This window comes from Planococcus citri, chromosome 4 (genome assembly GCF_950023065.1).
Source record: "Planococcus citri chromosome 4, ihPlaCitr1.1, whole genome shotgun sequence".
Taxonomy (NCBI): Eukaryota; Metazoa; Arthropoda; class Insecta; order Hemiptera; family Pseudococcidae; genus Planococcus; species Planococcus citri.
In genome coordinates, this window is record NC_088680.1 from 48532153 (window position 1) to 48556470 (window position 24318).

Consider the following 24318-nt stretch of genomic DNA (forward strand, 5'->3'; position numbering starts at 1 on the left):
TAAGAGGAGGAAGTGGGTGTTCAAAAATTCTGAGAATGTGTTTTTTTTTTTAATTTTAGGGTTCCCAAAATCAAAATTTGTTTTTTTTTTTACTCGTTAATTATTTAAAATTTTGAAAAAATAGAGTAGGATGTTCAAAAATTTCAGGAGGTTAAAATATACCATGTTTAAAAAAATTTTAGGGCTCCAAAAAATCAAAATTTGTATACTTTTTTCATGAATTATAAAAATTATTTCAAATTCTAAGAGGAGGAAGAAGATGTTAAAAAAGAAACGTATTTTTTTTCATATTTTGGGGCTTCATAAATCCAAATTTGTCCTTTTCTCAATGAATTATTTTAAATTCCAACAGGAGGAAGTGGGTGTTCAAAAATTCCAAGAATGTGTTTTTTTTTAATTTTAGGATTCCAAACATCGAAATTTGTTTTTTTAGTCATTACCGTCATTAGGTATTTCAAATTTGAAAAAATAGAAGAGGGTGTTCAAAAATTCCAAAAGATCAAAAAATACCAAAAATTTGCTTTTTTTGAGGCTCTAAAAAATCAAAATTTGTATCTACTTTTTTCATCAATTATTAAAATTATTTTAAATTCTAAGAGGGGGAAGAAGATGTTGAAAAGTTCCAAGAATGTATTTTTTTTTTTTTTCATTTTTTAGGGCTCCAAAAATCAAAACTTGTCTTTTTCTCATGAATTGCCAATTTCAAATTCAAGATGAAAGAGGGGTTTCAAAAGTTCCACGAATTTGAGTTTTTCACATTTTCGAGTAACAAAAATAATACCTATACTCGTTGAGAGCTTCGCTGAAAAAAAAGATTAAATTGACTTGAAAAATGATTTTGAAAATTACACAAATACAATTAAGTAGGTATTTACGACTTCCTTAAAATTGTAGTTTTATTGATCGATCGATCTATCAGTTGATGATCATTCGCTTCGTATTTTATTTGAAAGACAATGAACATTTTGCTTCAGAAATAAAGTAAGTTGGTAAAATCTTCGAAGAAAGAGAGAAAATTTACTCGAACAAATAAAAATATAAAAAACAAATATATTTCTCTTCGTGAGTTAAAGTTGTAATTTCAGCTAACATTTGAAAAAAATGAGTTTTCCAAATTCATGTTTATTTTCTATCGTGTCCATCAAGAAATCTGATTGAAAATTCTCATAATCTAGTATCCCCCTCCCTTACCTCTTCTTGCTCTCCCTAAAATCAGTTACTAAAGGCTGACAAAACCCATTCAGAAATTCCATCCCTTTAAAATCACGCGTGCTTCTTCTCTCCTTCTCCTTATAGGCCTTGGAAATGGGATGGGCTGAGATCATCCTGGCATGTGCCACCTTCGAGTATTCGAAATATTAAATTTAGTTTCCATAATAATTATTTGAACATATGTAGTTGAGTAATTTATGTTCAAACTCTCGAGCATAATTTTGATATAAATTTGTTTAATTTTCAGGTAAAATATTAGAATCGCAAATCCGCCACAATCCGAAATCCGAACCACCGACACCTCCTCGCTCGCCTCAAACACATTCGTTGAAAGGTCTCGCAATGACATTGAATCCCATTGGCACACCTAGTTCAAAAAAAGCTGATTTATCATTTTCAAAGCAGACGAACGTGCGAACTCAGTCATCAATTTTCTCATCATCTGATGTGAGTATCTAATACCTAACAATACTTGTTGTCTGTAGTATATGTATAGATAATATCTTACAGTCACCCTTCTACCCCCTCACTCCCTCTTCGTATAGTTTTTCCATCTGTAAATTTATATGTTCATTTTTTTTCTAACCAATACTTATATGTACTTAGAGTTAGAGACTTTACATCATAAAAAAACCCATAGGTATCCGAGTTATGGGTATTAGGTGTAATAGAGATCAAAACGAGTGAAAAATATTTATAATACTGTATTTTAATTTACCATAACCCGAGTACATAACAGAACTACACATAAGCCTAAGTATGGGTCTCCAAGTACGTCAACGTCAAAAAACATAAAAAAATTAGTTTATGTACTCGAATTCACGTTTAGGTACTTTACCTTTAAAAGCTAGGTATAGGTATAGTTTACTAGTTAGGGTAAAAAAAAAAAAAGGTCAAAAAGAGCCGTCGGCGGTCAAACGTTTTATGCCATTTTCAAACTGGACAACGATTAAAATATCGTTCAACCATATGCACCTATTGTACAGCTGTTTATATTTCAATTGTTTTTGGTTTCGTGTTTCGCTGTACAGTGTACACTGTACAGCATATCTTATTGCCGCCTTAAATCAATTATCACGCGGACGTTAATTTGTTGTCTAGCAGATTGCGCATTTAGTACCAGACCTAGCTGCCTACCTACCTAGATACTTATACGTATGTACCTATGCGTATTAGAGCTCTCTATAGCTATAGTAAGCTTTAAGACTAAATGTGTCACAGAGAGGCTATAGCAAATATCCAGCCAGGTAAAAGGTGGTATAACTTCGAATTCATTTCAAGTGACATCGATTAATATTCAGATAACAAACAAACTGTTAGGAATTCCATTTGAAGAAATGTGTACGTACTTTGGTGTGCTTATGCGCGCGTGCTCTTTCTCACTCTCTGGGTCTTTTTTTTTTTTATAATACATCGCTCCTTTCTATCTCTCTCTCTTCGTCACTCTATACTATAATAATAAAATGTTATAAAGCATTGTGTACAATATCGCTTCGAGCACACCCATATTGCGTCCGAACGAGTTAAATGCGTTTTTCCCTTCTTTTGTGAGCTTATTCGATAATCACTCAGACATTAATGAGTGTTAAAGATCGGCGAGAGGACGCGAAGGGGAGGCATCGAGTAAGGTTTGAAGAAATAAATTAAAAAAGGAAGAAAAAAAAAAGAGTAAAAGGAAAACGGCGAACGACGGACGCGAAGTAGGTTTTGTAAACTTTCTACCACGAAACGACGACAACATAGAGGTAGAGAAGAGACGTCTTAATTTGCACACAATAGAAACCGATGTCGTTAATATTATATTATTGTTATTATTATTGGGTTTTGGCATTAGGGCAAAGTGGTTACCGGCGTGTCTTTATTATGATTATTGGATGGGCTCGAGTTTTTTCCCGCCTTTCGTCAATGAACCAACGTATGAAATTCCACATTCCAATACGTGGTAATCATATTTAAAACATATGACGATTGTTTCATGGTCAATCATATGTATGCTCGACGTGATTGCGATTTGGTTTGAGATTTCGATTTTCTGATACTGCACCCTACTGTCATCCTGCTTGCTTGCCTGTGTGCGAAGATAAATTTTCGCCATTTTATCCGGTTAACGGTGAATGGACTCGAGATGTCTATTTCAGGATAGAGGTTTATTGTTGCTGTATAGGTCTGCACTTTTGCAGATCCTCTCTCGTGGTTATGCCATTTTTGGATCGAAGTTTTATTTTTCATTCGAACCAAATTGTGGAGGAAATGTATTGGTATTGTAACGTGAGCTTTATTGGCATGGTATAGGTAGGTATATGAGGAGGGTGGAGGGATGGTGACATTTTTTTAAAGTATTGATGAACGTGATATGGGTATCCAACTATGTTTTCAAAAGCTGTGACTCCGATTATAAGAACCATATACTTACCTCAAGATCAAGAGTGAGCTGTGAACTCTCCAGAGGGACTATAGATTTCTCATTTTGGCATCAATGTGACTCTTTTTAAAAATTTATTTTCCCTTCCCTTCAGAGTTCAGTTTTAGTTTTGTGTTATTTTCATTTTGAAAATCGAAATTTCTTTAAAAATATCATTCATCTTTTAAAGTTTCAAAGTGAAAAAATAAAACTTCTCGCAAAAAAAAGCGTTGTATTCAGGCTTGCATCTAAAAAGAGCAAAGATGAATTAAAACGTAGGTAAACAAGAAGAAAAATTAGCGGTTGAAATGTCTAGAAAAAGAACATTCGAAGAAATTAAAGTTTTAAAACTGAAGAAAGTCAAGTTGATAGGAAAGGAAAAGGAAAAGATCGCGAAAATTTGGATGACACGATTTAAACGCTGAAGAGAATATAGCGTTGCCCCCCTCCATCCCCTCCCTCCACCTAAAAAGTGTCAGTTTTTTTGGAAATCCATTTTTTTTTCGTTAAAAAAATGGGGGGGGGTACTGAAAAAAAGTCGCGAAAATTCTCCGGAAAAAGGTCGCGAAAAAATGTCGCAAAAATTCTTTGGAAAAAGGTCGCGAAAAAAATATCGCAAAAATTCTCTGAAAAAAGGTCGTGAAAAAATATAGCAAAAATTCTCCGGAAAAAGGTCGCGAAAAAATATCGCGAAAATTCATCGGAAAAAGGTCGCAAAAAAATGTCGCGAAAATTCTCCGGAAAAGGTCGCGAAAAAATATAGCGAAAATTCTCCGGAAAAAGGTGGCGAAAAAATATCGAAAATTCTTCGGAAAAAGGTTGCAAAAAAATGTCGCGAAAATTCTCCGGAAAAGGTCGCGAAAAAAGATCGCAAAAAAATGTCGCGAAAAGTTGTGATTTTTGAATAGGTACATATCAAATTTTGGTAGACACCTTGGCTGATTTTTGCTGGGCATTTTTTATGAAAACATGGTTTTTAACCCTGGCTGGTCTTAAGCTAATCTTCCAAGAAATCTGAGTCCTGGGGAGACTTTCTCGCTTTCCCCTCTCTCCTGCACCTGTTGTTCTATCATAGACCTTATTTTGTCAGTTGATCCAGTGCAAGTCTCTATAAAGGAGCCTAGAGATAGGTACATAGAAAAATTTGTCAGCCTTTTTAAGATCATCCAGCACACACTTCTTTGGGGCAAGTAGCCATTGCAGTCAGTGACCATTATTTTGGCTTTGGCTGCACTTTCGTGTACTTAGCTTAAGCTCTTTGCTTGTGATTAGTTTTACTTTTTGGAGTACCTATAGCTCTATCATCTCATGTTGTATATAGATAAGCTGTAACTTCCATTCCCTTCAGCATCTGATGCAGCATTTTCCATCTTGACACAATAAACTGCATTGGCATAGGTGGTTAATGAAATATTCGCCTCTGGCTCTCTCAAAATTTAGCCGTGATTCCCTCTCCTCTCCTCCAAAAAATTAATCATAGAAAAAGCTCGTGTGATTTTCTCAGGATAGCCTATTTCTGTATCTTCAATTTTTTTGTTGATTGACCTCAAGTATCCAATGGATTTTTTCAAAATTATTAGTGGTGCCCAATCAGTTCTTGAGAAATTCTCAAAAAATGTCAATGTGATAAGACTAAAAATCAGAGTACCTACCTACCAAAAAAAAATCAAAAAGTGGACTTGATGAAGATTTTCTAGACACCTCGCTGCAGTAAAAAATAGTCCTACAATTTTTGAAAACGCCCATGAAAATGTAATCAAACACGATTAGAATTAGGTAGGTACTTTGCTATTTTCAATTATCTTTCGTCGATTCGAAAGTCATAATTTTCGAGGCCTACTGTATTCGTATATGCTTGGCTAAAACAAGAAATTCAATACAGATCTATCTAATACCTACCTACTCCACAGGCAACAGGCAGGGTATCGGAAATGGAAATTTAAACGCAATAGGTATCTGACTTGATTATTTCTTCTTTTTACACCGAACATAATTTAGGAAACTTACAGAAGCGTAACGCGACGTTAATTTTTGTGGTCGGATACTCCACCTTATATGTACTATTGAAACTATACAGTGAGCCAGTTCAGTCGCTAGTATGGTCTAATTATCGACTGTATGTTGTTTTATGGTATATTTCAATTTATTCGACCTAATCCAAATACCATCTACTACGTAGCTAGGTAGGTAGGTAGATACACTGAAAAAGTTAAAAATACGCAATACGTGTAAAAAAAAAACACCATCGCGACCATATTCTCGCTAAATATTATCAGGAAAACGGTGGTAATTTTTTTTAAACATCCAATGACGTAAATGGTATTGTTCCGCTGGTGTAAATCGTGGCGAAAATTTAATAGCTTCTAAATAGAAAGGACATTTTGCAGAACATTCCCCTACTAGTCTCATGGCAATATCTAATTTCTGGCGAATTAACTTGATAGTCGTATTTTATTAATAAATTTTCTCACCAAATTCGAGCAACATATTTTCGCGTTAATTGCCTTATAAAAGAGGAGAGAGAATTGAGGCAAAAAATACCATCTCGTATATTTAAGTACTTAACTTACGTATCTACGTATTATGTGTGTGGTTCTCTTTCTTTCATATTATAAAAATAAATAAAGACCGAATCATGAATTCAGTTCACGAAATTTTATCCGAAATTCCGTCGTATTATTATGTTTCATTTTCTCATTGTTGAAAAACCAAATATTTTGAAGCCAGATATAAGTATATTGTACTGTATACTACGATTCCGGTTCCATAAAGTCCTCTGTGTTGTCTTTCTTTTTTCTCTCTCTCTCTCTCTCTCTCTCTCTCTATTTCTGTCTCTCTGTTCATCTTAAACTGGATTTTATTTATGCATTCCACCAGAGTGTATATGCGTACATTACCTACTAATTCTGCTGTGTGTACCGAAACTTGAAATAGATATCTGTAAATATTAGTCATCGGAGAGCAAAAGAATCCTAGGTACACCTCGTCGTCTTCTCTGACACCATCGTCAACTTATTGTTGGTGGTCAATAAAATATCCATATTAGATCTTGAAATCACGTTGCAGAATTCACATATTAATATATTATAAGAATATTATAATATGATGAAATAACAATTGGATTCGAACAGAACGTGTCCTCCTAGCTTGGGGTGATTCCTCAGTCCAGCGCCTCTTCCTACCTATACTTGAAAAGGTCATCGCGGATTTACGTTCGTGATTATTTTCAAGATGGACTTGGCTTTAGATGGCTATTTTATACTGTCAAAATATTGACTCATTGTACGTGAATTTTGTTTGATTATTCATATAACCTAAGTATCGCTCTATCTAAGTGTATGTTGTAGCTAGTCTTAAGAATTTTTATGAAATTTAAATCGAGTCTAAATAGATTTTATTTTTTTACGACTTAAGAGGTAAAGAGAAGCAGAAAGAAATTTCGCACATTAGCCCAGAGAAAGCGCATCTTTGAACCGGATTTTTGTTTTAAAATTAACCTTTCAAATATGCCAGTTCGCTATATGAGTTTTCCACAAAACCATTGTCCACTAGGTACCTATACTGGTGTATATTTATTCGTTTTGATCTCACGTAGTACAATATTTACATAAATGTAGGTATTTTAGGTATCGCATTCGATATATGTATTCTCGATGTAGATAATAATTTATTCGTTGGGTATATATGAAACGTTACCCAGAAATTAATAGCGTTTTTTTTTCGGTATAATATTGCTCGTTGTACATATGGTTATTGTTTGTTTTGTTTTTGCTCTATGTATAGACAATCCTACCTCAAAATGTGGCCGCAATTTTAGCCTTGAGTTCGATGAAAGATCAGCAGCCAAAAACGAACAGTATGAACGATGGGAAACCATGTGTAACAATAACGCCTTCGAGATTGTCGCCTAGCTTACATACCGAAAACAGCAATAACAGTAATTCAGGTAAAGATAATGATTTTATTTTTAAATCACGCCTCATCGCGGAATTTAATTTTTTTTTGGAACGTTTCTCGAACGCTCGTTGGCTCGTTCGCGTCGAAAATATTTCGAATTTCGTGCGAGATTTTTTAAACGTTTTAAAAATGCTAGAAACGTAGCAGAGTATAGTGCAAGTGTATATGGCAAGATGGGTAAGAAGGTAGAGGGGAACTTATACGATATACGTATATGTATATTTTAACCAGGTTAAAAAAACGCATCGACAGAAATGTGCTACATGGCCGTCGTCGGCCGTGCAAAAGCTACGTATAGGTAGCTGTTGTGCAATTTCAACCAAATTAACCACAAATAATCGGCATACTTTGCAGTTCAATTCGTTAAACTGAATCTCAGCTCGATTCGATACAATACTATAAATAAAACCGATTCTGTTCCAATTCTGAAAAAAATCAACCTTCTGCCAGGCATTGTATCGTACTTGTGTAATATATGCCGTTGAAAAATGCTCTGGCTATTGAGAAATTAGAGCTTATAAGCATCGGCCTCGTATCGTTTTTCATTTGATTTTACTCGTTTTTTTAGCCTTAGGATGGTGTAAATTATTGCTCACTTATACGTAGAAATGATGTTTCTTGGCTGGGTTTTCGTGTTGTTTACGATTGTATTTTATTTTTTGACGGACATTTTCTCAATTTTTAGAATCTCTTTGCAATTCATTGCAATTTTTTTTTTCAAGTCGTGAAAAGTTTTTAATAATGAAAGTTGATTTTAGAGCTATTCCGCGTCAATTCGATCAAGAAGTGGTAAGGGGGGTTGGCAATTTTTTTCAATTTTTCCTGTGGAAAGACCTTCTGAAGGGATGACCGATGGCGTAAATCGCAGCCCTCTAGCCCTTTTTTGAAGGCTGCCAGGGGGTGTCAAAAAGTTTTCATCACAAGAAAATCAAAATTCGAAAAAATTCAATTTTCAATTCCAAACATCAAAAAAAGTTTACATTTATCAGTTGCCTTATTTTGACCTCTTTCTGGCATATTTTACGAAAAAGTTGATAAAAATCACACTCATAGCAAAAAAATTGATATTCGTTCACTTTTTGAATTTTTTTTTAATTTTTATTTTTTTGTGATGAGTTTATTTCATCGAGTGAAAGGGTTTTTTCAACTTTCTCAATAGATACGTAAAAATAGGGGTCTAATGAGTCAACTTCAACTATATCAAAACTTTTTTTCACATTTTAAATCAAAAAATCGCATTTTTTCGCAAACTTTAAATTTTTTAAAATCAACTTTGCAACATGTTACCATCCCAATTTTTTAATATGTTGTTCTGCATGAAAAATTGTTCATAATACATTTTTTTCAGAATTTTTGAGAGTCGGAACGATATGAAAACTACGTTTTGAAACTTTTTGAGCTAATTTTTTGTACGAAAAAAATTGGCAACACTGATTTTTATGATATCACCAAAAAGCCTTTCAAAATCCCTAACTATTGGACAAAGTTTCATTTTAGTAGGTATCGCGGTTATCGAGTAATCCACTGCTGAAATGGATGATATTTCAAGTCCACTGAAAACTTTGACACCCCCTAACAGCCTTTAAAAAAGGGCTAGAGGGCTGCGATTTGCGTCATTGGTCATCTCTTCAAATGGTCTTTCCACAGGAAAAATTTCGAATAAATCGCCGACCCCCACCCACCCTCACCTCTCCTAGGTCGAATTAACGTAGGATGACCCTTTAGCGATGCGAAGTAAAGAGAGCTGTTGAAGATCAGAATATTTGGAGTGTGGAAAATACACCATTGCGTCAAGTTCCAGAGATGATGAATTTTCATTTTTAGATTTTTGTCGAATTTTGGAACGTTCAAATTCGGTTCATTTTCTATCGATAAAAAAAAAACTTGATTGGTTTGCGCTGCTTCATATTTATTTAAAAGGAGTTTGGAAAAAGGATTTGCTCTCTCGAACCAAAATTTCACCATTTCTGGTGATTTTGAAGCCTCCAGTACAATTTTTGATCTCTTCAGAATTTCAAAACTTCAGCAGAAGGTGTGAATTTTCGACTATTTCTAACCATTTATCATAATTTGAGACATCTGCAATTTTCCGAATTTTAATTACACGCAATAAAGATCGAAAAAAATCAGACGAAAGCATATTTCTCTTATTTCTAATTTCTTTTTCACGTAGGATTATTATAAATAAATCCTCTAATGAGTTACGTCATTTATCCATCAACATGACCAATAAAAATGCTATCATCACATTCTTGAGTCATGACCCACGACCATAATATACAGCAGATTGTATGGAAGTGATGTAGACCATACATTGTATAATATGTGCTTTACTTACGAATGTGGAGACCTAGGTTAATCGGTATTTCCTTTGAATTGTGAAAATTGCTGATATAGACTAAGTATACCTAAAGTATTAAAATTCTACGTATCGCGAAGACTCAACACGATTTTATTGCGAGACTTTTTTTGCATCAAGTATATTGAAACAGAGATTTGCAAAAAACGAAGAATTATCAAATCTTTACAACCAGACTCTACTTTGTTGCGTCTAATGATATCAATACCTACCTACCTAGTCAACTAAGTATATTTTTATCTTGTCAAACTGTCGAAGAGACGCATTCATAATCATTTTTTTTTTTTAATGCCATTCTCGCTACTTTTTTTTTTATTATGTATTACTACGAATACAGATTTAAACTAGTGATAAAACGATATAACCGCCGAATGGCGAGCAAAATCGAGCAAGAGCACGTCAATCAGCGAAAAAAAATTTTCATTATACATTTATACAAATGAACTTGTGTACGCGATGTTAAATTTGTCGAAAACTCGATAATTTCCGCTTCGAGTCGTGCTCCTATAAATATGTAAATTTTTCTTCATTCGTCGTAAAAAAAAGCACCTTTTAACGCGCCCCCGTTTTTTTCCGGCATCGTGTGTATGGCTTTTATCATAGCTATACGCTAGGAAATTTATACGACGACCAGATTAGTGGTCCATGACGTTTTATATAGTACCTCTACCTGCGCTCACCTCGCAATGGGTATGAGTTGTTGGAGTTGGACCTGGATGGATGGGACGGGAAGGCGGTGAAAACGGTCCTGTGTCGCGTGCTACTATGTAATAATACCGGCTCTACGTTGTAAATATTTTCACCGGTCATTATAAATTAAATTCGAGAAATCTGAAAAACGTTAAATTGACGAAATGTGAAAAGTACCTACTGTATAATTTGTTTACCGAAAGAATTAACCGAATCAGTTCTTTCGAAACATAAATATTCGTATCCGTACGTCGTCGTTGGTATTATTACTGTGAGATCGCGTGTTAATATTATTGTAACAGTTTAGCATATCTGTATAGGACCAAAACCCACTAATATGACCATTTGGTGGCAGGTTCCATTTTTCCAAATAAACTGGCCATTAATTAAAACCATCAAAAATGGAAAAAAATCCAGGGTGTATTTTTTTTTTGGGAGTTTTGTTTTATTGTTATTATTTCGTCTGTATAGGTACGAGGATTGAGGAGAAAGCCAACTTGTGCGTATTGAAAGGCTCGCCTACGTTTTCATTTTGTAGGCATTAAGGTATAGTTTGTTCTTATACTTTATTATGTTACCTATTTTTTTAAAAGAAATACAGTCTCGAATTTATTCTAATGGTTCACCTGCTGAAGAAAATTAAAAATATTAAGTATTAGGTACCTAATGCCTCATCTATCGTAAGTAAATCCCCCCCCCCCCATATATATCTATAGAAATTATTTGACCAGCGATACCTAGAGCTTTTCTCAGTAAAATTTTCTAGATACCTACATACATATTTTAATACTTACTTACTCGACAAAACGATTCGTCAAGGAAAAAAATGACTACCTAAACTACCCTACCCCTTCCCGTTCCCTTCTTCTACCTCTCCACTCTTCACCTACCCAAAAACAAAATGAATGAATAAATTTTTTGGCATTTCAAGATTTCAATGAGCTCATTTTTTTCAATTTTTAAGTAATTCTTAATTTTTTGCAAAAGCAATAATTATGTTAACAAGATTAAACATCAAAAATTGTCATTCTTTTTTTTAGAATCACCTCCCCCCCCCATCAACTGAAAAGCATCTATCGCGATGAAATAATAAATAAACTATGAAATACTGAAACAGAATTCTAAAAGAATTATCATAACTCGTAAATTACAATGAAAATTCGTTTTTTGTTTTGTAAAAATGATGATCATTGTAAAAAAAAGGGGGTTGATGTGGATTCTGGTGGCTGGAGGGGGTCGGGGTGAATTTTAATCTGTTTTAAAACGGGTAACTAAATAATTTCCATCCTCAAAATATCGGAAGTTGTCAAAAAACCAAGTCTCGTTTTTTTTGTCAAAAATTGCTAAAAATTCTGGCTTTTTGAAAAAAAGTATTAGGTAGGTATATAAAGTTGGAATTGAAGTGCAGATCTCATCAAATCTGATCACATCTGCTCGTAATTATATTAAATTGTCATTTTCCTGATCTGATAAGACCCAATCCCCCCCCCCCCCCCCGGATTGGATATTCATTTCCAATTCCAACTTCTTTGACTATAATTTAAAGTACCTATCCAACATTATTTCCAACGACTTGGGCCCATGTTTTCTTCTTCATAAAAACAGCAAGACATTTTCATGAGCAGAAAAAATTAAAAAATGTGCCTAAAAATGATAGCATTATTGAATAAAAATATGAAATATTTGCGTTTTGTGCCTAATGAAGTAATTATTTTTTATCCAAAATGATTCCACAATAATTTCATGTTTTAGCATAAAAGCTAGGTTCATATTCAAGCTTCTTTTTCGTCATCATCACTCATTTAAAAAAAGTGTTGTTTCTTGCCAAAAATTGCTAAAAATTGTCGTTTGCTTGACAAAATTCCAATCTCACTTTTTTTAAAAAGTTACCACAAATTCTCGCTTTGTTGCCAAAAATTGCCAAATTTGTTTTTTTTCTGTAATTGAGAGAGTCTCGCTTTTTGTCAACAATTTTCAAAAAAGTCACTTTTTTACCAGAAAATTTGCAGCAAAAAAAGTTTTACTTTTTTGACAAAACTTGTAAGACCAAAAGTCTTGCTTTTTTCAAAAATTGACAAATATCGCTTTTTACAAAATCACTAAGAATAAACCTCTCTTTTTCATCTAAAAATACCAAAAATTCTCACTTCCATATCAAAAATTGCCAAATCGTCTTGCATTATTACCAAAAAGTTGTAAATTTAGATTTTAATTGGAGTGTGTATTGTTTCGTTTTTTTGTTTTTTGTTTACATTTTTAAATTTTTAATTGCAATGTTTTCGTTCTGGCTTTTGTTGATTTTTTTCTATATTAAAATTCTTTGCTCATGTCTTGAGACTTCTTTGGTTACTTTTTGGGCTTTTTTTGGCTACTAAAGTTATTTTTTTTGCAAAAAGTTGAATACGAGCCCTAAAATCTTGATTTTTTTTAAATTCACGAAAAAGTTCGAAACTTGGAGTTGGAAAGTTTTTCATTTTGCAGAGAGAGGAGAGTCGAGTCGACGGCAGATTGTCGATTCTCAGTGGGAAATGAATGAAATGATTAACTAGACTTAATTAGATCAGATCAGGTCCGAATATTCCCTGGGTCAAATTTAATCTGACCTTAGGCATCTATTAGTCAATTCTGATCAGATCAAATGATGAGTGTGTTTAGGCTGATCTGACCGGATTTATTCAGCTCAGAAAGCTTTGATCGGATTATAGATCTGTTCAGACCTGATCAAATCCTATCATTTTCTGCTGGGTTAATTTAATCAATTTCCTTTTCAACACGTCATGAGGAGGAAGAAGTAATACCCAAGGACCATAAAAATATGGAGCTGGTACGATTTCTTTCCAATTTTTGACAATTTTTTGTATACAGATTTGTCAGTTCGATCCCTTCATTGGAATTCGACTCAACCTTCGATCAATTCCTGAAAAACCTCAAACGATCGATTAAAAATCAATCAATGCAAACACCCACCCACACCTACACCTTTTTCATCCATCTCGAATGAAATATTCCGATCACAAAACCTCATCTCGTAGCAGGATACCCTATTTATAGTCACAAACAGCCGGAAATAGTAAGTTGAATAATGTCGAGGGTCTTTTAGTCGCGATGTTGATCGAAAATTGATCGAAATATGAAATTTATTTATTTTTCTCTGGCCGACGGCTACAATATACGTGATGTTAACATTGATACAGATTATTTGTCCTTCTGCCTCACTTTACCCGATAAACATTACCATGCCAGCCAATTTACGTTTTTATTGCATAAACTCCTCGACTAATAAATTTAGATTAGTATAAATGACTTGTCACCGTACATATGAAGTTCTCTGATATTTATGTAATGAATCTGTAACTTTCATTCTGTATTTTATAAAACGTTAAAATGATTCTAAATTTGCTGCAAAGTACGTGCTTGTGCGAACGATTACATTTACAGTGTGTGTTCATGTTGCTGTGTGCGTACGTTCTCCATCTTTCTCTTTCTCTTTCTGATACTACGTAGGCAATGTACAATAGAGTCCATGTGTTTTAATATTTACATTCGAGATTCATGTATGTGCAGTGATACCTCTCTTCCTTCATCGCTGCTCGTTTGTTGATGGAGAATGCGTGAGATGTGTGGGTAATATGTGCGCCGATTCGTAAAGGGACATGTGCGAAGTATTGTACAACGTTGGAAAGGTTGGGATTTTTTTCGAATCGTTAGAATGACTTTTTTTTCATACACAACGAAGCCTCATAAAGTTGCGCTGGACAAGCTTATTCTAATGACAAGTTCAAGGTCGTTGGATGCGTTAAAGTTCAAGGTTACGTGTGTCTACGAACGTACGTAGTATATTGACCTAATGGTGCATCGAAAGGGTTCCCTGTGTTGGCGAGCATATTTCACGCTAGAGTTTGTTTTGGTCAGCCAAAGAAATTAGTACGGTTTTAGGAACCACTCTGTGGATGAAAATTATTTACCGAGTGGTCAAAAAAAAAAGAGATTGAAACGAGTAATGTCGTTTACGAGTCTATTCGACCGACGCTTATTTACTACGAGCTTTCGGCGCTATTTACTCGTAAAACTACAATCGAGAGTTTTACCCTGTTTTGCGCCATTTTCGCCAAACCTGGCCGCTATTTCGATCACGTATTTTGACGATAAATTTAATTTTCCGACGAAATTCGCCCGATAGTAAATTTAAATAACCTTCGATTTTTTTTCCTCCTTTTTTTTCAATTCGTTTCGAGTAAATTATTACGCGAAATAATTCGGCTATTTCCATTTTATAATTGCGTCTTCGTCGTCATCGGACGTGATCGGTGGTGATTATGTGCAGGTGAAATGTTGGTACCTGTGAGAAAATTTAGGTGGAGGTTATTTGCAGTTGAATAAATTCCAAAATATTTAGGAAAAAATGAATAAAAATTATTTATTGGTCGAATTTAAAAATTCAATGCCTGTGAAATAGGAAATAGGTATCAAGATAGGTAGAATAGGTACATACAGATTTTGAGTAGGTAGTTTTTGATGTCAATTGATTGGAAAATGTCCTCAGTTTGAGGGGATGTTGCCACAGTATTTGAGAATTTGAAATATAATTTTGAAAGAGTTGTTTTTACATTTTCAAAACTCAAAAACGTTAAGTTATGATCGCAAATTCCCAAAACTTTTACCAAGAGACCATGATTTTGTAAAAAAAAAAAAATGATTATGAATATTCACATTAAATACTTCCATGTGGGAGTCTCTCATGTTTTATCAATAATTTGTCCTGAATATTGGATCAAAAACAGTAGACAAGCTGTCATGGAAGTGTTGAACGAACCCTTAATTGCAGACGAGTCGATGGTGGTCCGTTTATCATTCCTGATCTTCCTCCTTTTCCTACCAAATGAGTCTCAAAAGTTATTCCTTTTGCTTTTACTTATGTTGGTGTCGATTACTTTGGTCCTTTATATGCGAAATGTTGTGGAAATGTAAAGAAATTCTTTGTTGTTATTTTCACCTGTTCAACTGTCTGAGCTATTCATTTGGAACTTGTCGAGAATGAAAGCTACAGATTTCTTAATCGTTTTTTGTTGTTTTATTGCTGAGAGAAACATGCCAAAAAAGATCATTTCTGATAACGCCGCACAATTTAAAAAATTTTAATCTTTCATCAATCACATCTAGAGAGAAAATTTAAGAAAGAACAACAAATTTGTTTCCTTCCTACTCGAAAATAATATTGAATGGAACTTTATTCCTGAAAATGCTCCTTGGATGGGAGGTGTCTACCAGCATTTGATTCTGTCAGTGAAGAAATGTATTAAAAAATCAGTTCCTGGCATGATTAATTTTGAAAATTTAAGAACAACGTTAAAAGAAATCGAAAATGTATTAAACTCGAGACTGCTCCCATATGCCCACTTGACAATAGATTCGCCGATAAAAAAAGCCAGTGAAAAAGCCGGTTCAAATATGACAGTAAAGCCACGGACATAACTCGAGCCGTCGAGCGCGAGCACAAGCGCAAGCGTTTTTGAGTTTTTCATGACTTGTTTGCCACTCGCGCTCGCGCTCGACTCATGTCCGTGGCTTAAATTTACCATTAAAAAAATGCCAGGAAAAAATCGGCTGCTGTTTAAATACCTACATATGCATTAAATCGCTGAATAAAAACCTGAAATCTACAAAAAAATTCTAGCCCAAGCGGCGATTGAACCCAGGACTCCCGCTTGACGATCCAATGCTCTAACCACGCAGCTATCATTGCAAAGAGAATATTTCTGTTTTCAAGCAGTATACATATACCACATTTCGTACTTTTATTCAATTTTTTAAAAAGAAGTTGTGAATACCCATTGTGCATGTGCACTATAATCGGTGAATAAAAAACAGCTGATTTGTGAGAACCAACAGTTCGGCAAATAAAAAATTCTGCCATTCGCTGGTCAAAAACGTCTGTTTAAATGGCTGTTTTTATAAAAAGTAGCTTTTTCTAACCGGCATTTTTTCTACGGCAAATTTACTGTCATCTTTGAGCGCCTATTAAACGGCAAATTTACAAAAATCAACCGGCATTTCGGCTTAAACGGCGAATCTCTTGTCAAGTGGGATGTTTCTGGTGATCTTGAAGATATCATCACTCCAGCTCATTTTATTTGTAATCGAAGTCACATTTCAGTCAACAACGAATTGGGTGTTGTTAATACGAGATCCGAATTAGCAAACCTTTGGAATCCATCTAAAAGGGTTTTACAATTGTTTTGGTCTATTTGGTAAGTATAAAGATTACTTATCCAATTTATGCAAAAAGGATAATTATATTCTAAGAAACGCTGTTTGTCGAGTACCAAGTGTTGGAGAGCCTGTATTAATAGAAGAGGACGTTTTGAGAGGAAAATGGAGATTAGGTGTAGTTGATCAGCTTCATATTAGCAGTAACGGAAATATTTGTTCAGCAAACGTTAAAGTCAAAACTGGTATGTTAACGAGACCCATAAAAAAATTGTACCCTTTAGAACTTAATTTTAATTAAAGTAAATTTTAAAGTAAAATATTTGGTGTCTTGTCGGGAATGTCGCAAATTGCGATCAATTTTGAATAAAAATAATTATTTTTTCTTAGGGGGGAGGTGAAAGAGCTTTTGGAAAATTGACGAAATACCTTGAAAATGCCCAAAATATGCTGCATTTTGATTCGGATATTTTATTGAAAGAAAACGAATAATTTAGTTCATCGTATTTGTCGTCATAAGTATGTATTTCGAAATTTGATGCGTTTGTTTTGCAAATGCCAGTGAAAACTTTATAGTGTCAAAGTTGACGCAAAAAGCGAGCAATAAAAAATATTATACTCGAGAACGTGGTGTAATTTTTCGCTGCACTCAAGGATTTTTTCACGTCTAAATGTACCGAAAGTGATCTTGAAATAAGCACTACTAAGGAATCCCAACTACTCGCGTGTAATAAAACGTAGTTGAAATGGACGAATTTTTCATTTTTTCTCACCGATTGGCATTTTCAAAAGAAAATATAAAAAGTTTTCTTGATTAAAAAATTTCGATCGTTTTTCACCTTCTCGATATCCATACCTACCTAACTATACCTTACAGTTGAACAAAGTTTTAATAATTTTCGCTTCAAAGACGAATTATAAATTTTTTTTCTCGATATAAAAGTAAGAATTCGAGTTGACCTTGGCGATAACATTAATTCCAGACATTTCTTTAAAAGAAATTTCAAAATGCTCTTTCATCATCGTCGAATTGATTAATGTCGCAGCGTTGATTACATCCTTCTATCTTTTTTCTTTTTTCTTCTACTCGCTGTATAACTAATTAACGAGAACCGATTTAAAAAGAATGAAAATTTTTTAATAATTCTTTTAATAATTTACGTTTTGGCATTTTTGTATCGGTAGCACTTTCTTTAACTATTTTAAGGTTTCGTCAAAGCGAACTAAATGGGAACCATTTGCTATAAGGTTTCGTAATCCTTTCGATTTTCTCCCTTTCTATTCTTTATTAATAATTATTGCCGGTTGCTTTTCCTCCCTAAGTTCGCTTCTGCTGCTATGTCCTTTCTTTACTCGGTAATCCGTGTTTTTTTTGCCTGCTTGGCAATGAGAAGAAGTGATGCGGTGGTATTTTTGAAGAATTTTTTGCTATATGTCATTTGTAGATATACCCTTTCGTTGTGGCGTGTTTCGCGACGACGAGGGTGTGTTTATATTCGGGTGCTAAGTCGAGCAGTGGGTTGTAGGATCAAACGTTAATTTTATAATTTTCCAAAAAATTTAATAAATAAATTCGCTTGTTAGAAAATATACTCGCACGACGTAGGTAATAATATATTTAAATTCATTATAAAATATTCACTCGAAGGAATAAATATGTTGAACGTACTATACTCGTACTTGTTAAACTATGTTGAACTGATGATAATTCTTTCGTCGCAACCCTTTATTTTCTCCCCCGTGTATTAGCATGAGGCAGACATTCTCGTATTTCTGGTTCTCACATAAAAAAAACTGAGACGCAGAATTTTTCTCAATAGATTCCAACGGTTTTTTTTCACGTTTTACTTTTATTTTTCTCATATATATTCTTAAATGATGAGAATCTTAACGACCTCCCAAATAATGAAAAATCACCCTTTTTTTCTTGAAAAAAAAAATATATATCCATTTGCTATTTCTTCAATTTCACCCTTTATACCCTCGGCAAACTAAATACCTTTTGTGGCGCAGGTTTATGTTCGGTACTTAAGCGCTAGGTATTTTTGTCTTTTGCCGAGCAAAAACCCCAACCCTTTGTATTGCATCTTTTCTTCTGGTGTATTTTTTTTCGAAAAGAGCAAAGATACATACCTACATAAAAACGCAATCGGAATATGTCTTTTTGTCGCCAATATCAATACTACATACAAAAGGTATACGACACTCGACAAGAATATTTTTACGACAATTGCATCGAACCCTATTTAAGTAAAGTGTTAAGTTACACTGTTTCTCGTGTGCAAAGTACATACGTTTATTGTACTTATATGTAGGTAGTATTGGAATGAAAAAAGAAGAAAATCGAGCAAAAAAAATCCATAAGTAAACCAAACACCGAGATATTCAATATTTTATTTATTTTAAACGCGGAAAAAAAGAAATAAAATCCTGTAATTGTAAAAAATATTTAATAGACGAACTTTGGTATTTTATAGGGTGCGGGTAATTGTTGAAAGGGTGTCAGACTGAGAAATATTCCACGAAATATGTATGTTTATGTAAGAATCGTAACACCGGCAGCTACCATGCACACAGTAGGGGACCAGACTGCGTCGACCAAGTGTAATTTGATATTATCAACGTGATTAATTTTTATATAGTGGAAACGAGTTTACTCTTTTTATTTATATTTTAAAAGCTTAGAGCTGACTGTGTCGACTGTTGTGACTCTACTGTGGCTACGAGTTGCAGAAGAAGCAGGAGAGGAAAAAAAAGGCGAATCGTGTAAAAACTTGAAAAAAGTCCGATGCATAAATTTCTTCGCCAGACCAACCTCGGATATCGTCTTACTTTCAGTTTATGGGTGGTAATTTATCGATTGTCCGTGAAATTGATATTTTTTTCTGTCCTCGTATATCGAGAAGTGTATTAAGAGTATTATGGGTGAACTCGGTAGCGATGAAAGTTTTAATCGTTGCGAAAAATTATGTGCTGAAAAAGGTGTGAGAAAATGGTCGCGTCGCCGTTGTGCCAAGTTGGATGGTAATTTGAGAAGGATCACGAAGTGATGAGGAATGTAATCGTGGAATGTTTAAAATTAAATAACGATAGATTTTTTGCAGTAGTTGTGATTTTAGTTTTTATGAGATTTTTGGGGAAAAATTGAAAAGTTACACTTTCATAAAAATGAAAAATTTGATTATTGGTTTAAATTTTTCCATTTTTTTGCTCTATTTTTGGTAAAAAAATGAACAGGATCCAACTTTCTGGGGTCAAAATTATTCTGAGGAATTCACTTTTCTGCAATTTTCTAGTTTTAGATCTGTAAAATTCAAAAATTCAACTCAACAGTAAAATCTTATTTTTTAGTTAAAATTTTTTTTTTAAACTACCTCCCTCCTAAAAAAAGTCATTTTCATTATTTTTCCTTTGTTTATCTCCTCAGAAAAAATGAGGGTTTGAGGCACCTATTGAACTTCATTTTTTCCACTGTAATTCATTGAGAACAAATGGTCCAGTAATTTATTTGTAAGGATAAGAAAAAAGAGGAAAAAATTAGCCAATTTTCAAAGATGAGAAGTTTTTAGGAAATCTTGAAAAAAGTTGCACATTTATTGAAAAAAATTTAAAAATTATAAAATTGGATTTTAAATGTTGAAAAGGGAAAAGGAGGTAGCAATGACAAACACCACTGGTTGATTGTCATGTTGAACCGAAATAATTCACTTTTTTTACAAATTAGTTATGTTTATCTACATACCTATGTTTTTTGTAATTTCCAAATTACAATACAGGTACATATTTCGAAATTGAGGGTGCTTGTACCTACTTTTTAGAAGGTTGAGACCCCATTTTGAAAATAACTGAGTGTAAAAGAAGGTGAAAAAGTGTTTTCTCACTTGTAAAGTTTTCGAGAATGGCAGTTTTTAATTTTCGTATCCGTTATGAAAAGTGGGCCTTGACTGTAAAATTTCAACTTTGAGTTTTTCAAATTTTAATTACCTACTCATCATAAATGTTCAATTCACTCTGGCAAGGGAGCTTTTTAAATTGGTACTTTTCGATTTAAACGAAACCAAACTACCTACTCTTAGATTGAATAACCAACCTTTATTTTATACCTAATAATATAGTGCGAATAATTGAGTTCTTTATTCAACCCCCTCCCTCCCTTCATCCTTTTTGAATTCAAAAATCATCAGTTTTGAATCATTCTTGAGCTTCCAGTGAGATTTAAATTTTTTCCAGAACTTCAAATTGCTTTGGAAAGACAGTGTCTAAAAGAACTTCTGGACCTTTCAGTGACTATACCTACCTGGAAAGGTCGAGAAGATGCCCAATTTGGGCATCTGAAGTTGAATTTTTCTTCTTCCAGAGCAATCCAAAATTTCTGGAGAAAGTTGAAAACTCGATGGAGGCTTCAGAGTGGCCCAAAATTTGTGTTTTCAATTCCGGAGGGAGGGGGGGTTGAAGGAAAGTAATTAAAACGGGTTCTTTTTATTTGAAATAAAAAATATTAATACAATAAGTTTTGGAAAATCGCCATCAAAACAATTTTTTTAATGCTCAAAAATTAGCCAAAAACCCATAAAGGGAGTTTTAGAGCATTGGTTTTTCAAATTATTGGCTTGATTTCAATAAAATAAGTAAGTACACAAAAGGTGTTATAGGCCAGAATGTTCTGTGGTGAGTTCAGGCAAATTCAAGACAAGATGTCATTGACCCTTAAAAACTTGCCAGATTCAGAAATAATATATACGAGGTTCCATCACTCCTCATTCAGAGGCGGACGAGAGCCAATGTGGGCCAAGGGGCAAAAATTGAAGATTTGCTGAAGTTGCTGAATTTGTTTTAATTTCCTTTTCTTTTGAAATGAATTTTGAGATCTATAACTTTGGTCCGTGCTTCTAAGGTGTTTCATTTTTTGCATCTCATCAGAGTAATTTGAAGTTTCTGGAGAAATTTTTGGTATCTCTGGAAGCTCTCAAAAAAGTCAAATCAGGTATGTTTTTTTTTTTTTAATTGAGGTCGAAGATGAGCTGTTTACGAAGCAGAATTTTTTCACGAGTTTTTTCTTATGAAGAAGCCCCTCCTCTCACCCCCCCCCTCAATAAAGGATAATTTCATTTTTCAAAAAAAAAATTAAAAACTTGAAAGTTGAGGTCAAGATCAAATTGTGTTTCGCAGAAAATGATTTTTAGAGAATTTTTTTCTCTTTTAGAAAAATTTTTTTCGAGAAATTTTTTTTCACAAGAGATTGACTTTTCTTTAAAAGCATTCTTCGACCGCTTTTGTTCCATGAAATTTCCATTTTCTTTTCAACAATGAAGTTTTCATTTTCTTTCCGAAAATAAAGTTAGCACTTTCTCTTCAAAAACGAAATATGCTTACCTATCTTATTAGTTCTCATTTTCTATTCAAAAATGAAAATTTCATTTAATTGCCAAAAATTAAGATTGTATGTATCTACTTCTCTTCTGAAAATGAAGTCCATCAACTTTTTTGAAAAACGTTGGTCTTCTGGAAAACGTTACCCAGTTTAAAACAGTGCCTAATACCTAATGGCTGATTTAGCCAAACCATCGCGGATGAGAACTTTTGAAAACTAAAGCTGAATGTGAGCATTGAACACTGACTAGAAGAAATTTTGATTTTTTTTCTACAAAGGCCTCTGATAAAAATAGGCCACGTTTAAAAGAAAAATTCAATCCAAAGTTATCGTCTGACATGTTTGGTAAATTTTATACACCTTTTTGAAATCGAGATCTAGTCAACCTATAGCTGAGGAAAAAACCAATAAAAAATTCAAAACGAATTAATCGTTTAATCCAATTTAGTCTAATATTTTCGTATAGTAAACATAGCCTATGTATGCTCAAGACATATACGTAAGTAAACAGTCACACGAAAGCAAAAATGTAAACAAATAAACATCATTAACATTCCAAAATTGCATAATACCTTCGCCATAGTTGATAATATACAAAATTGTAATGTATTGGGCGTATTGAATTGAACGTTGAATGAAAAAAAAAAAGGAAAAAAAATACCTATGATTTTTTTTTTCTTTCAAACACCAAATCGAAAGGAAATGGCAAATGTCGAACAGTCAATAAATGGTAATATTTTTTAGTAAATATTCGCCGTATTTTTGCGTACCTAAGTCTTACATCGTCGTAAAGAAAAAAAATAAAAGAAGAGGGAAAAATAAAACGAAGAAAATGGATTTTGTATTACTTGTATATATACAGGAGGAACATCGATATTACGCGGTAAATAATGAATGCGTTGGTTTTTTCACCTGACTGACGTGGTTGCGGTGCGGTACACCTTGCTCGTGGTTGTAATTTTTACATAATAAAAAAAAATTGGTGTCGATAATATTTCATGATAAATGGGAATATTACTTTTAAATTATTCCGATATCGTTTGTGTAATTTGCTCTATTTCCATTAACGTAATTTTTAAAGGCTCGCGAAGGTTTTTTTTTTCTTTTTTTAGTTTCTTTTTTCTTCTTGTTGTTCTTTTCCGCGTGTACCTACTCGTGTATATTATAGATATGACCCCGGATCCCGCCTTCGTTTATATGTTCGATTTATTGCAAAACTTTTCGCGTCGATTGGTTATTTTCATTTTATATATACGAAGGTTCGAGTTATTTTCAACGTTGGTAATTTTTAATTTACAAGTCGAGTTCGTTATAAAAGTATATATACGAAATGCTTACATAAGGTCGGATTTTTTTCCATCGTTTTATATGGTTCTTGGTTCAGCAAGCCATATGCTGGTTACCCTTTTTCTTTTTCGAAAACGCGAACACCCGCCGTTTGAAATTAGTTCTCGAAAGCCATCATCGTTGATCGCGCCACTGAGGAGAGAAAAAAAAATGTTGCATAATCATTGGCAAAACAATACCTAATGCTGGGTATGTGCTCCGGGTTAGCGTAAGCATTGTAATAAACCAGTTCGTCTGAAAAAATGTCAACAAATGTAGAACCCATATGGAGGTAAACCCGCAACAAAACGAACAGTAGCTCGGAATCCCTTCACTTTCTATACAAAGTATCAAGTAGCGTCAACCCTTTTATTATTAGAAACTCTATTTTTTTTTTGTCGAAAAAAGAAAAAAAACTATCCTAAATACGATTTCCTTCACGTCGTCATTGTAATCTTGCGTTTTAATCAAAAACCGATAAGTCAGAGCCGCGTATACCTTTAAGAATAAGGTATTAAGACTCGAAGGTGCGGCGAAAAAAAAAGAAGAGGAAAAAAATCCAATGAAAAATATACTGTACACTCCTACTGTGCAGCAGCGTTTCAAAATGATAAAAACACCTGGTGAGGTGGTCTTTTTTTTTTTGCTGCTGCTATCGTTGGCGGTCGAATTCTTCATTTCGATGTTTCATTAATATCGGAAATTTTTCTACGATGGGTGGGGATGGAGGCGAAGGGGACGAGATGGAGTTAGGATACCGAATTTATTAACAGATTTGTGGAAATTATTGTTTAT

The 24318-nt window shown here is 33.7% G+C and overlaps 1 protein-coding gene across 4 annotated transcripts in view; it reads left to right on the forward strand.

The window, feature by feature from the left end:
- Positions 1-24318, forward strand: part of LOC135846006 (zinc finger protein castor homolog 1-like) — a 154789-nt gene that overhangs the window by 104764 nt on the left and 25707 nt on the right. For all 4 annotated transcript variants that reach the window (XM_065364932.1, XM_065364931.1, XM_065364934.1 and 1 more), the window contains 2 exons: positions 1460-1659; positions 7397-7559. In XM_065364932.1, coding sequence (XP_065221004.1) covers positions 1460-1659; positions 7397-7559 — 363 coding nt within the window. The remainder of the gene's footprint in view (positions 1-1459; positions 1660-7396; positions 7560-24318) is intronic.